The sequence below is a fragment of the Terrapene carolina genome, unplaced genomic scaffold, assembly GCF_002925995.2.
Source record: "Terrapene carolina triunguis isolate 2854851 unplaced genomic scaffold, T_m_triunguis-2.0 Scaffold97, whole genome shotgun sequence".
NCBI lineage: Eukaryota > Metazoa > Chordata > Testudines > Emydidae > Terrapene > Terrapene triunguis.
In genome coordinates, this window is record NW_020664448.1 from 15,979,085 (window position 1) to 15,994,239 (window position 15,155).

General features: G+C 45.7%; 1 protein-coding gene across 1 annotated transcript in view; it reads right to left on the bottom strand.

The window, feature by feature from the left end:
* Positions 1–15,155, bottom strand: part of LOC112112677 (high-affinity choline transporter 1-like) — a 40,881-nt gene that overhangs the window by 3,848 nt on the left and 21,878 nt on the right. The window contains exons 4-6 of the mRNA XM_026651669.1: positions 12,521–12,669; positions 7,362–7,505; positions 2,436–2,589 (exon numbers count right to left, since the gene is read on the bottom strand). Of these exons, the coding sequence (XP_026507454.1) occupies positions 2,436–2,589; positions 7,362–7,505; positions 12,521–12,669 (447 nt within the window). The remainder of the gene's footprint in view (positions 1–2,435; positions 2,590–7,361; positions 7,506–12,520; positions 12,670–15,155) is intronic.

Genomic DNA, 15,155 nt, shown 5'->3' on the forward strand with positions numbered 1-15,155 from the left:
TTTTTTTTTTTTTTTGCAAGGTGCAGTAAGATACTTATTTCCCCTGCAACAATCAATAACACTGAAGGGAAAGATCATTAGGAACACTGTCAGCATCCCTGGGCTCTGTAAGATCTCTAAATTGTCAAAAATCCACCAAAACTTTCTAAGCTACATCATACTTTGAGGTCTGTGGTTTTGGGGTTATGAAAATGGAAGAAGAAATTAAATGAAATTCAACCTTGAAAAACACTGGAACATTCATCTGAAGGAAAATAATTCAAAGCACAGCACAGAAGGAAGATATTTGGAATGTCATAAAACAAGAACTTCATCAAATCAGTTGGTTAACAAACAAAAGTTGATGCAATTTGGGGATGCACAGGCAGAAAAAGAGATATGCTCCTGTCTACACAGCACTGTTCTATATAGATACTTAGGCCCCTTCAGCGTAGTATCTGAGCACCTCACTAACACCAATGAGTTTAGCATCTCAATATTTTTCTGACATAGGGAAGTAGTAATATCCCGATTTTTCAGATGGGAAACTGAGGCACGGGGATTAAGTATATGTTTGTGGCAGAACTCGGAACAAAGTTCAGATTTTCTGAGTTTCTTATGGTTTAACCTTGAGGCCATTCTTCTGCCTGCTGAGATTGCACCTTAAGTACTGTTCCGGGCATGAGAGTTGGCAATGCTGAGATTTTGAATCTCTGTGATTGTAATTCTGTAAGCCTAATATTGCAATGAGCTTACTTTTTTATTTTTATTTTTTAATTGAGGGACAGTTCCTCAGCTATTGTAAATTGGTGTGAGCTACACAGATTTACACCAGCTGCGGATCTAGCCCCTATTATATATGACTAGGGATTAAAACAAACAAGCCTCTTTGTACCATAACTGAAAAATTAATGAGGAAAATATAACTTCCAGAGTGAAAAGAATGATCTTAGGGGGAGAAAGAATTTTGAGACCGAGGATAGCAGGCCTGGGTCCAGCCTGCCCTGTTCCATGTTCTAGCCTACAGCTGCCAGACATTCTAGGAGTTGTAGGCCAGGCTGCAATGCATGATGGGAAAGGAAGAGACTATAAGAGGCAGCCTTTTGCAGTGCTACCAACTCTTGTGATCTTATCACAAGTTTCACAAGATTGAGTGACTTTCTTAAAGCCCCGGCTTCATATAGAAGCTCAACGTCCATTTATAAACTAAAGTTCGTTTCTAGCCATGTGGTCATGGAGAAAAGTTGAAAACGTGACCCAAGCTTTAAGGCTCAGAAACCAGAAGGCAAAGTAACCTTTTAAAAAAATCTCATGATTTTTAAACTAGTCGCATGATTGTTGAAGCATGACTCATGGTTTTTGAATGCTTGGGGATAGCTATAATGCTTTCCTTAGAGTGGACAGAAGGTCCAGGCAAGCAGAAGCTTAAGGAAGCTCTTCAGAAGCTGGGATGAAGGTGGTGTGATTCCTTCTTGAGAGAGAGCCAGGGAAGAAGCCTGGGAGGGTGTCTGCTGAAGACATTTCAGAAGGCCTAGGATGAGATGGGCCAAAGTAGGAAGTGTCTGGAAAAAAGTGAAGCAGGGCAGGGATTTTAATACAGTGCACAGCCGCTTAAGGTATGTCTACACTGGAATAAAAAACCTGCGGCGTGGCTGCGGCTGGCCCGGCCATGGCTGGCCCAGCTCAGGTGACTCAGCCTCACAGGGCTCAGCCTGTGGAGCTAAAAATTGCTGTGTGGATGTTTGGGGTCAGGCTGGAGCCTAGGCTGGATCCTCCCTCTCACAGAGTCCCAGAGATCGGGCTCCAGTCCAAACCTGAATGTCTACAGAGCAGTTTTACAGCCTGGCAACCCAAGCCCCGGGAGCCCAAATCAGCTGACCTGGGCCAGCCACAGGTGTTTAATGGCTGTGTAGACTTTACCCTTAGTGTTTTAGGAAATCTGGGCTGAAGACTGCACTAGATGATGGACCTGAACTTCCCTTATGGTGCCACCTATAGGAGATGGGAACCTCTGCAACTAAGGAGAAGGCCCTGGAAAGAAAGCAAAAGAGACTGGCTGGAAGATTTGGATTTTTCCATTTTGTTTGGACTCTTCTTTGTGACTTTTGTGTACTGGGATATTTTTAAGTTTGACAACAGGGCTCTCTGAGACCTCCTTCCAGCCAGCTAAAAGGAGATCACCACGTATTGGGAAACTGAGACAGCCACTGCATCTCTGTGTGGGAGAGGTAAGATGCCTGTTACAGTGAGACTGATATTTACTTTGCTATTCATTGTGTTGCTGTTTACTTTTTCTTCCTCCACTTGTTTGTTTTATCCATAATTTGTGCCTCATACATATAGACAGCAAGATTTGGGGGGCACGGACACGTGTGTGTGTGTGTACAGTGCCTAGCAAAATAGGCCATTGATTATGGCCTCAAGGTGCTAATGGAAAGAAACAGCTTTTGTGTTACCTGTAGAAGCAGCTACTGCGCCAATAAGAACAGATGGAATGACCATGAAAACACACCCAAACCCTGCAAAATAAGAAGTGAGTCTTGCTTGTCTGGATGAGGAGGCTGCGAGGACTCTTTGGAAATAGATCTGCCATGGAATACTTCCAAGAGCCTGAAATGAAGGTAAACCATTAAAAATAACTCATGCATCACTATTAGGGGCTGGAGTGTCATTTGCTATAGACCTTCATTTGCCCCCTTCCCCACCAGAATTTTCATAGGTCTATATGCTCCATTATGTCTTCCACTCTTTGTCCCCCTCCCTCCCAACTTTGCAGGATATAATATAATCACATAAAATGATCTACATGCTGACGCAACTTCACCCTCCTCCCCTGAATTTTTCTGAAATGACACCTCTGATTTGGGGCAAACCTATCCTCATAAAGGCAGTTCCTCCCTCCAGACAGTAGTCATTCTGGGGTTACTACTGCTACTGCAACCTTGGGGTTGTAATAATCCTTCTGGCTGTCACTCTGTCCTTTTGCAGGGGAAGGTGATTGGTAGATCTGTGGAGTCACAGATCCATTAGCTTGGCCCCCACTTCTCCCTTGGCTTGTCCCTCTCCTAACCCCATCCCTTTCCATTGCAGCCAGGAAAGATCCCCTGCAGAACCAGGCTTCATAGCACACAGGGGTGTATGCTCCTTGCTTAGGCTTCCTTCATTCTGTAGCAGAGCCAGGGCCGCCCAGAGCGGGGGGGGGGACAAGTGGGGCAATTTGCCCCAGGCCCCGGGCCCCGCAGGGGCCCCGCGAGCCCTGGCCGAGAATCCCTTTCCTGGCTAGAGGCGCCTTTTTAATTTTTACTCACCCAGTGGGGGGCCCTTCAGTCACTCCGGGTCTTCGGCGGCATTTCGGCGGCGGGGGGGCCCTTCAGTGCTGCTGAAGATGCGGAGCGACTGAAGGACCCACCGCCGCCGCCGCAGATTCGGAGTGCCGCCTGGTGAGTACAAGTGCTGCAGAGGGTGGCGCCTTTTTTTAGGTCCGCTCCCCATCCCCCCGCTTTGCCCCAGGCCCCCTGAATCCTCTGGGCGGCCCTGAGCAGAGCTGCCCTTGTTCCACTGTTTTTGTGGGAAAAGTAGCAGGAGTTTCCCTGTCAGGCACTCAGGGTGTCTTTGGCACAGGAACTCCTTTGTTGTCTTTAATTATTTTTATAGCATCCAGTACACAGGACAAATAATAAGACTGGCCCTACCCTAAGACCTTACAATCTAGGTTTAAACACAAGCCGAGATTAACAAACTTCCTGGAGAGGGATGGGCTGAGGCAGGACAAGGGTCACAGCAATAAGAGCACCCTGCTCCTCATACAGCATTATTATTATTTATTATGAGGGCTGTAAAGCGATTAAAAAAATGAATCACGATTAATCGTGTGATTAAAAAAATTAATCACGATTAATCGCACGATTAATCGTACTGTTAAACAATAATAGAATTACCATTGAGTAAAATATTTTTGGATGTTTTCTACATTTTCAAATATATTGATTTCAATTACAATACAGAATACAAAGTGTACAGTGCTCACTTTATGTTTACTTTTTATTACAAATATTTGCACTGTAAAAAACAAAAGAAATAGTATTTTTCAATTCACCTAATACGAGTACTGTAGTGCAATATCTTGATCACAAAAGTTGAACTTACAAATGTAGAATTATGTACAAAAAATAACTGCATTCAAAACCAAAACAACAATTTTTGATGGCATTTCACATAGGCACTGACTCCATGGGTGCTGTGGGGCTGGAGCGCTCCTGGGGAAAAATTAGCGGGGGCTCCACACCCACTGGCAGCCAAGCTCCTCCCGCCCCCACCCCCTCCTCCTCTCCCGAGTGCCACGTCCCCGCTCCTCCCCCTCTCAGCGCTTCCTGCCCGCCGCCTAACAGCTGTTTGGTGGCACTTAGGACTTTCCAGGAGGGAGGGGAAGGAGTGGGGATGTGGTGCGCTCGGGGGAGGAGGCGGTAAAGAGGCGAGGCAGGGGCAGGGACTTGGGGAAAGGGGGTGGAATTGGGGCGGGGCGAGGGTGGTGCAGGGGTGGGCAGGGGTGGGACCAGGGGCGGGGGGGGGGTCGAGCACCCACGGGGCAGAGGGAAAGTCAGCCCCTATGGCATTTCAGATTTTTAAACCTTGCATCGAGTGCTGTAGCTATTTTTAGAAATCTCACATTGGTACCTTCTTTGCGTTTTGTCAAATCTGTTGTGAAAGTGTTCTTAAAACAAATATGTGCTGGGTCATCATCCGAGACTGCTATAACATGAAATGCGGGTAAAACTGAACAGGAGACATACAATTCTCCCCCAAGGAGTTCAGTTACAAATTTAATTAACGCATTATTTTTTTAACGAGCATCATCAGCATGGAAGTATGTCCTCTGGAATGGTGGCCGAAGCATGAAGGGGCATATGAATGTTTAGCCTATCTGGCACGTAAATACCTTGCAATGCCGGCTACAAAAGTGCCACGCAAATGCCTGTTCTCACTTCCAGGTGACATTGTAAATAAGAAGCAGACAGCAGTATTTCCCGTAAATGTAAACAAACTTGTTTGTCTTAGCAATTGGCTGAACAAGAAGTAGGACTGAATGGACTTGTAGGCGCTAAAGTTTTACATTGTTTTGTTTTTGAGTGCAGTTATGTAACAAAAAAAATCGACATTTGTAAGTTACACTTTCATGATAAAGAGATTGCACTACAGTACTTGTATGAGGTGAATTGAAAAATACTATTTCTTTTGTTTATTATTTTTACAGTGCAAATATTTGTAATAAAAATAATATAAAGTGAGCACTGTACACTTTGTATTCTGTTTTGTAATAGAAATCAATATATTTGAAAATTAAGAAAAACATCCAGAAATATTTAATAAATTTCAATTGGTATTCTATTGTTTAACAGTGTGATTAATCGCGATTAAATTTTTTGAGTTAATTGCGTGAATTAAGTGCGATTAATCAACAGCCCTATTTATTATTTATATATATATTACACCCGTTTCATTCCCTGGCACTCTCACTCCTGCTGTTGAATGAGTGATGAAATCTTTTGTAGGCTGTGGCTATAGGAGAAATGGTCTGGTAAAATAAGAACTCAACCAACCTTTCGCCTCTCCCTTGAAGTGAATATGAACTAAACATTTCTGGCAAGTTGGAAAAGAGAAGTTGCTGTTTAATTGTTTTCCTTATGCATTTCTAGGATCCGTTCAGGACCTGAAGTAGCCATGCCAAAATACTATGAGTAAGGCTGTTGTAATGGTATTCCCAGCCTGGCTAGTGGGAGGGGCCAGATTCTCCGTTATTGTAAGCTCTAGTGACGTCAGTGGTGCTATGCCAGTTGAGAATCTGGCCCGGAATGTATATTACGTGTCCCTGCAATTCCTATGCTCTTAAAATTTACAGTCCAGTTCTACAGGTCAAAGAGGTTCAGGTAGTTCTGATAAACATCCAGATTTGGAGTGCCCACCTGAACGCAATGTGTCAACTGTGAGGTGCACCTGACATTAATGCACCGTAATTAAGGCTACGATTTAGTCACAGGTCGTGGCAGTCATGGAATCTGTGACTTCTAGCGACCTCCGTGACTTCAGCCTGCTGTGGCCAGAAGCTGTGGGGTGGCCCCTGCTGCTCCAAGCCGTCGCAGGTAATGGGGGTACCCCCTGCATCTCCTGGCCACCATGGGCTCCCGGAGCTGCGGGTGGCAGGGGTACCCTGTAGCTCCCGGCCCCCGCGAGTGGTGGGGACACCCCACAGCTCCCAGCTCCTGTGGCCGCAGGGGAACCCCCTAGCTCCCGGCTGCTGCAGGCCCCTGGAGCTGTGGGCGGCAGGGGTACCTTGGAGCTCCCGACTGACATGGGAGGCCTGGGCACCCCACAGCTCCCAGCTGCCACAGGCAGTGGGGGACCCCTGGAGCTGCCGGTGGCAGGAGTACCCCGCAGTTCCCAGCAGCTGCAAGCAGCTCCTAGCCCCAAGCAGCTGCCCTGCTTCAGGCGGTGTGGGGACCCGCAAGTCCCCATTTTGTCCTGGATATTTTTAGTAAAAGTCACGGACAGGTCACAGCTTCTGTGAATTTTTCTATTTTGCCTGTGACCTGTCCGTAACTTTTACTAAAAATACCCATGACAAAATCTTAGCCTTAACCATAATAAAGATGCATCCATACAGGGCCATCCCTAGCTATTCTGGGGCGCTACGCAGCCCCCCCTGTGGGGGGGCAGGCCTCCGTGGGGGGGGGCTGGTTTGGGGGGCAGGGGGGAACCACCCCCAGCACTCACTGGTGGCGCGGCTGGGGTCGGGTCCCCGCACTTCCCGCCGCCGGTAAGTGCAGGCCCGGCCCTGCTGCACTCCTCAGGGGCGGGAAGAGGTGGGGCGGGGGCGGAGCAGGGGTGAGAAGAGGCGGGGCGGGGGGAGCAGGAGTGGAGGGGGGGCGGGGCTGGGGTAGAGCAGGGGTGGGAAGAGGCAGGGCGGGGGCAGAGCAGGGGTGAGAAGAGGTGGGAGAGGGGTGGAGCAGGGCAGGGGTTTTGGGGGAAGGGGTGAAGTGGGGGCAGGGCTGGGGTGGAGCAGGGGCGGGAACAGGCGGGGCTGAGGCAGGGCAGGGGTGGGGGGCCTGGGGAAGAGGCAAAGCAGGGGCTGGAGCAGCACGCAGCTGTGCAGGGCACCAGGAAATTTGGTGCGCCAAGTTTCCTGGTGCCCTACGCAGCTGCGTACTTTGCATATGGCTAAGGACGGCCCTGCATCCATACGTCCTTAGCCATATGCAAAGTGTCGTTCTTCCTCTATTCTACCGTGTAAAACTCAGGCTGTACTAGTGGGTTTATAAAAAGGTGCTTTGCTTTTACTGACACTCCAGGTGAAGTATTAGAAGGAAAGGATGGAAAAAAGATCTTACCACATACAGAAGTTCATCTAACCATCTTCCAAGATACTCTGTTTCCAGTTTGCCAATCCACGGTACTTGATATAATTCATTAACAGCAGTATAATAAATGCTTTCAGTTGCAGAGTTCAGCAGCGCAAATGGCACACAAGTCCACTGTGTTTAGCATGAAAACAATTATCAGTACAATAGGCTAATGTACATCAGACAACATTGGTAACTCCTCTGTTTTCCCTATAAACCTGCAATTCCCCCTCCTCATACCATACCACCACCAAACCTTGGGATTCCACAGAAATCTGAAATCGCCTCCCACCTTTAAGCTCTCATATGGGATTTTTCTAATGTTAAGAGTGGTGGTGTGAGTAGACTGAGGCTGGGAAGGGGAAAATTAACTGTGGTTAACCTAGTCCTGTTTAACCTTTCCATTTAAACTTCTCTCTTGTTTTCAAGAGCTCTTTTTATGTAGCTCACATGGGTACTCTGTCCTTGTCATTTTATAATGTGGCTGGTTTTGTATAGAGTGGTTGCTTTGCATTGCTCTGGTGCTACAAACCAGCCCTAAAGCTGGTTTAAGTGGGGAGGCATGTCAGAGGACTCTTCCTCACACCTGAGGTTTCCTATAAACCCGGAGAGAGGCTGCTGCACAGGTCCTGTGGGTGTCTTGCTGTGTTCTGAGGCATAGCCTCGCCTAGTCCTGACCCCGTGTAGTCATATCCAGTGCAGTTTACCTCAGCTTCTTGACAGAATACACTGCTATGGGTCTGGGAACAGCCAATGGCAAATCAAATGGAATCAATCCCATTTGACTCTAACAAAACAGCAGCTGAAATATTAATCATGCAGCCTCTTGAACAATGATGATGATTAAGCAGTGATAATGCAATTTCCTGTTTTCCCCGCTGAAATAGATACTGGTAACTCAACACTGTTATAACTCAGAGAGCCTTCTAAAGGTACAGCAAGCACTTTCCCCCTTGAGAATCCTGGATGTGACTCACTCAAATTGGAGAGCATTGCCCTGACCCTCTTTACAGATCTGCACATGAGGCTGCTGTCCTGAACATACCTAAAAACTGAAGGTTTACTTTTGCCTTAAATCTTTAAGAGCTCAGCTTTGGCTGTAAGGCCCATGGAGGTGGCAATGTGAAGACACAAGCCCTATAGAATACAAGACTAAGAACAGTGTCACTGGTACACTCCCCTTTATGTTGTACTACTGTACGTAGCAGTGGCGTAGCCAGGCCAGGACGCTTGGGTGGGCCCAGACTTCAGGTGGGTGGGCAAGCACCTGCATCCTGACCCCGCTTTCTGGCTGGAGCACCGGGCAGGCAGAGCGAGGCAAGCGCCTGACCCCGCTCCCCGACTGGAGTGCTAGGCAGCCAGGTGGAGCGGGGCAAGCCCCCGACCCCATTCCCCATCTGGAGCACTGGGTGGGTGGAATGGGGCAAGCCCCCACGCCCTGACCCTATCCCCTGGCTGGAGTGCCGGCGGGCGGGCGGAACGGGCTACAGCTGGGGCCGGAGCAGAGCCAGGCTGGAGGGGGTGAACCTGGATGCCCCGGTACATAGTGCCCTCCCAGTGGGGAACAGCTGTGATTGTGCTGTAAGGATGTGGGGTGTGGCAGCAGAGACCAAAGGTCATCCTCCATTTTGGAAGGCGGGGTTCCAGACTGCCGGGCCAGAGCAAGCTGTGGCTGGCTGTTACTTATAGCAGGATCTTGTTGCTGTGTTATAAGTGTTTAAGTAATAATGTCATGTTAAATATAAGCTCTCTGGGCCTCAAGAAGAACACCACACTGCCCACGGTGGGGAGCGTCTCTGCTGGCTGGCGTAGACAGGGTGAGGGCATTGTCTGTCCTGCTCCTGCCCCTTTGGGAGAGGCTGGTGCCGATGTGGGTGGTAGCCTGCACTCTCCTTGTGCTCTCTGGACACAAGTGCAGCAGTTATTTCTAGCTATGTGTGAGTGTGCTTGTGGCACCCAACAGTTCCTGGTGCCTCCTGCTTCCCTCACCCCACCTTGAGCACCCATTCTGGGTGAAAAAATCAATCTTGCATAAATGGCTAAAACCTTTTGAAGACAGCTGTTTTGTTTATAGCCATGTTCTGGATCACATTAGGCTGAGCTGCCAGTTAAGTGACTAGTGTTAATCTAGCCACCAGAGGGGGCCCATGCTGTTCCATGAAAGCAGTTGGAGAACTGCAGTCATAAAACCTTGCATAGTTCAAATAAAGGCTATCCCTTGGGTCATACCAGGCTTCTTGCAACATTTAAGGGAAGATAAACTGAAGACTAAAGTTTCCCCACTTTGGCCTGTGCGGATCTTCCTGCCTGAATTCCCTAGTGACTATTTTGTTTGTGATGTTAGAGTAAAACGGTCTGAACAAAAATGCAGATGCCAGATCCTGGCTTATGCTATCTCTGCACCTGAAAAACTATAGCCAGGAGAAGGGACGCAGCTGCTGTGTCCTAAACCTAGCTCTTCCAAAACCCATGCAACCTGAAGCTCATCTCACATCACTGTAAATCAGGATTAGCTCCATGGAGTTACATTGGCATACAGTTGGAGAGGAGAGTCAGGCTGCATGGAGTTAATATTCTGCAGAACTTGGTGAGTTGTTCCCATGTTAAGCCTTGGAGGAGCATTCTGTGGAAGGGATTTGGGGTCGGAAGCTGTAGGTTGTGCGAGTTTTAGTGTCTTATTTACCACTTATGGAATGCATCCTCTTCCACTCGGAATACTCATAATAATCCTGGCGTAAGAAGAGCCTGTGTAGGCACTCCCTGTCTCTAGAATATGTGGGGTAACTGTTTTAAGAAATATGTGCAGTAATCTGACCCTTCAAAGACAGAGTTCCAGTGATTGGTGGTGTTGGATCCAGAGTGGATACACAGTCATAATCATCATGATCTTTTTCTAATATGCTAAGACTAAACACTGTTTTTGATTTAAAGAGTTTTAATTTCAGCCCATCTAATTTAGAAGTGCTGTTACAGACCCGTTCATTACAAATTAAAGTGTGACACTCTGACAGTCACCTCCTACTGCTCATTCTATTGGGATTGTTTTGGATGTCCATAAAGGCTCCATCCTACAAATACGTATGTGAATTAGTCCCATGGGACTGCTTGCCTAAGTACTTCATGTAAGTGTTTGTAGGACTGTGCTCTGAAACCCACATCCTACACAGACCCCCGTGCCTGCCTGCAGACCCATGGATTTCACTGGAGCTCTATGTAAATACAGGGATCCTCCCACGTAGAACTCAGTGTAGGACTGGAAAGGTAGGTACCTGTCCTACAAACATTTAAGCATGTGCATAACTCTAATTGAAATGAATGGGGTCACTCACACGAGTAAAGTTACATATGTGCTTATAGAATTGAGTTGTTTTTAAGCACCATTGGGCAAGGACTGTTTAGTCTTTTCTTTAAACTTTCACCTAACTTTGGGTACCTGAAATCAGCATTTCCAAATCTTCCAACATGTGCGTGGTCCCCCCCACAAGTGTAACCTTAATCTGAATTTTGAATCTTTTTAAAAAAATACCTAAAATATTCTCTGAAGATATTTCCCCCTTAAGTTATTAAATCTATTTATATTTTTAAAACTGTACCTCAGTTTTACAGTGATTTGGAGAGAGGGTGGAATTGAGGTTTTTGTGAGTCTGAGTAGTATATTGCTTGAGAAACCTGTTGCTGTTTTAACACAGACATGTAGAAAATGGCATGTTCCAGCTTTGCAGAAAGAAGAATTGTTTTCTAATAAGTTCTGACTTTGAAGTGGTTTCTGGCACTCTCGCACTTTCTGGACTTAAAAATACGCTACTGGGGAAGGCGCTTGGAAGGACTTAGGAAATTTGGTCTTTTGATGAATTGACCTAGAAACTACAACACTACAGCCTCATAAAAGAATTATTGTTCACGCTGTGCTCTGCTCCGAGCCTCATTAAGGGTTTTACCTATGATTTATGCTGCTTTGTAAATCCTCTTGTAAGCCAGTGAAGTGTTTGTCTTAATAACACATACTGAAAGATCCTTGGGATTGAAACTGTGGGTTAGATTCTGATCTAGTTACACTCATAAATCTATGAGGCCAAATCCTGCTCTGGATTTTGTAGCTGTAAATCCAGAGTATTTTCAGTGGGATTACTCCAGATTTATACTGGTGTAAATCAGAGAATCTTTCATGGACTGTATGTGAGTCAGCTGTTTTTTCCCAAAGGAGCATGAACTTGCTTGAACTATTTCCCTCTATTTGGATTCAATCTCCAGCTGTTTTCTGGGAATTCAGTAGGTAGCTCTTCCCCTCCTCTTTCCCCCCTCCGTGTCAATTGATAGCTGCAGTATGGCCTTCCAGGGTTTCTGTGCTGCTGGAGGGTGTCATCTTTCAGATAAGATGTAAAACTAAGGCTATGTCTACACTACCATGATAAGTCGACCTACGCTACGCAACTCCAGCTACGTGAATAATGTAGCTGGAGTCGACGTACCTTAGGTTGAGTTACCGTGGGGTCTACACCGCGGGGGGTTGATGGGAGAAACTCTCTCGTCAACTTATCTTACTCTTCTCGTTGGGGGTAGAGTACAGGGTTCGACTGGAGAGCGATCTGCTGTCAATTTGGTGGGTCTTCACTAGATCCGCTAAATCGACCACCGGTGGAGCGATCTCAGAGCATCGATCCCGGCTGTAGTGTAGACCTGCCCTGAGGTTGTCACTATACATTATAGGATTTTATGGCAATTTCACAATAGTAGCAGCATTAGTCCCAGTGTCTGGGTCGATTCCAAGTGGGGCAATTAGTACAATCAAACTAAATTCTTCCTGTAGTTTCAGTTATATCTGGTATTTTCTCTTCTTCTCCTAAACTGTTGTGTAGCGTGCGTATGTGCTGTTAAACAGTTACTACCATCCACCCCAGAAGTGGCTGCATTTAAATGGTGGATAAAATGGCATTGGTTTTATGACTACAGAACTGCTCTGTTTCACATCCTGTATGTAATTGCCTTTGTAGCAAAGGTTGCTTTTTAATGAGGCCTTAGATTGTTATTAACCATGCAATAATGAGGTCAGGAAATAATAAAAAAGCCCCTTCTCTACATAAACAGGTTTCTTGTGCTGTCCCTCTTTTACACTTCAATCTAAAATCACAGACGTGTATAGGCCTTACCAGGCTGACCATCATAAAAACCAGCTGTATCACATCAGTGTACGCAACTGAGTATAGTCCTCCCAGTAAAGTGTAGAGTATAACAGTACATGCTGAAATGATGATAGCTAAATATCCTCTGATATCCAAGATCACACTCATTGTAGCCCCTGCAAAGAAAGACAGCTTTATATATATACTCACACACACACAGGAACATACATACCTACATATGTAATCAGGTGCGTGGGTTACACACACACACACACACACACACTATAGTTACACAGTTGGCACCATACCAGTCACAGAACTGCAATCAGTACTCCTGTTATTAATCAAAACTTGATGCAAGGAGTCTTCATGCATCTAATGGAGCAGAAATTATTATACAATTTTTAAAATTTTATTTTAAATGACTCCCCAACATGGTGGTTTTTGTGACTATTCCATTTTTACAGTTCGGTCAGTACTAAAATTTGGCTAGCCTCAAGCAGTGCAACAAGCCGTCCTCAGTCTCAATGTTCCCTTTCCCTTTTGATTCCTCTGTGAGTGGAAACACCAAGGACCAATTTCAGAAATGATACTTGAGATGGTGTAAAGGAGTTTAAGGAGGTCTAAGTTGGTGTCATTTATGCCCCAAGAGGCTGGAAAAGAGTGTGAGTTAAAGGAAGATGAGGCATACCTAAGTTAAATCCTCCTCTGAGTTGGTTTTCTTGCTACAGTCCTATCTTCCAGCTCCATCAGTGTGTAAATTACACCAGCTTAAACTCCTCTAGGCTCCTTCAAACTCACACCCATTTACCAATGTGTAACAGTCAGAGGTGATGTATAAAATGGCTTTAGCCCAGAAAAAAAATCTTTGGTAAAATATATCCTCAGTATTCCACATTTCCCATCCATACAACATCCACATACTTTCTCCTCCCCCATCTAAATCTCCAGACTCTCAATCTGGTCATTCTGTCTGGGTTTCCTAAGAACTTAAGAATTGACTGACTATGTCAGAACAGTGCTCCATCCTACCCAGTATTCTGCCTCTGACAGTGGCCAGTACCAGATGCTTCAGAGGAAGGTGGAAGAAAACTTGAAATCGTGGAATATCTTATTCATACGGAAAGCTCCTTAACCCTGCCAGTTAGAGGTTGGCTTATGTCTTGCAGTATGAGGGCTTATCCTATTCAAACTTTTGTTCTTTTGGAAAAAAAACTCTTTACTAGCATAACTCTGGATATATTTATTATCCATATAAATATCTAATCGTTTTCTGATCCTGGTAAGCTCTGGGACTCAGTGATATCTTGTGACAATGAGTTCCACAGCTTAAATGTGCATTGTGCAAAAGTATTTCCTTTTATCAGTGTTACATTTGCTGTCTTGCAATTTCATTGAACGTCCCATTCCTCTTGTATGATGGAGAGGGTGAATAGACGTTCTTAACTTACCTTCTATAGGCCACTCATTATTTTGTTTGCTTTTATCGTGTCCCATTTTATTCCCTTCCCCTTTAGGGTAAACAATCATTTCATTCTCTCTTCACATGGAAGTTTTGCCTGGCCCTTAATCATTCTCATTGCCTGTCTCTGAAAACTCTCTTTACAAGTCTTCTCAGAAAAAAACACCCCAACAAACCATTCCCATTTTTCTATCTCCCAATTTAATTCTTTTCTACATCTCAATTTTTCTATTTCCTTCTTGGATACTTCCCCTGGTCTCTCTCATCTTCTGTCTCTCATCCTCTTCCCCATCTTTCTGTACTTGTGCCCACCTCTTTCACTCTTTCTCTGTCTCTCCTATTTCCTCCTCAAGTTCCCCTGCTCATTTCTTTAGCTCCCCACTTTACATCCCCCTCAGTCACTCTCCTTTTCTATTCCCTTCACGCACCTTCAGTCCTTCTCTTCCCTCTTTTGTCCTACCCCAGTTGTTCTTTCTTATTAAGACTGCTGCCACAGCTTCCCCTTTCTTTCCCAATGGCCAGTGTGTTAAGAGCGAGGCTGTTTTTCTGCTTTTCCCTCTCTGCTTCTCCACTGTGTCATTTTGTCCCTGCTTCTCTCTCCCTCATGGAGCTTCTTCACCACTGGATCCATGGCCAGATTTAGGCCACACCCATGCTGTAGCAGTCAGAGTCCAGCTGCTTGTAATGGACTTCCTGTAGTGTGCTAGCTACCACTTTGAGGAGAAAGCAAATTTTCCTTTATTATCATGCACTGTGGCAGGGGTATAAATTTAGCACAAGTGGATTTCCCACTGAAGTCAATGGCAGGTTTGCATAGGGTGGAAGTATGTAGTAGGTAAATGTTTAGTTTTTATCATTATTTGTTCAGTACCTTTTCGTCACCTTCAGCATCACCGAGAGGGAGAATATGCTACCTTTAACATCACTGCTATTTCTACCCTTTGTCACTCGTCCTTCTCAGTCCTCCTTTCCCCCTGCCTCTCTTCCTCTCACTTTCCATGACAATTTTTGTTTAGTCGAAAACCGAATTTTCCATTGGACAAAAAACTGTTTTGATGGGAAAAGTTGGCCCTGTCCTAGGTCACGTAGAAAGTTTCTTTTGCAAACATGAGGGCTACAAATCTAGGTGTTTGTCACCCTTGCCCTCGGGGAACCGCTGCCTGGTACTAGAACAAAATTAACCCCACCCTTATATTAAAT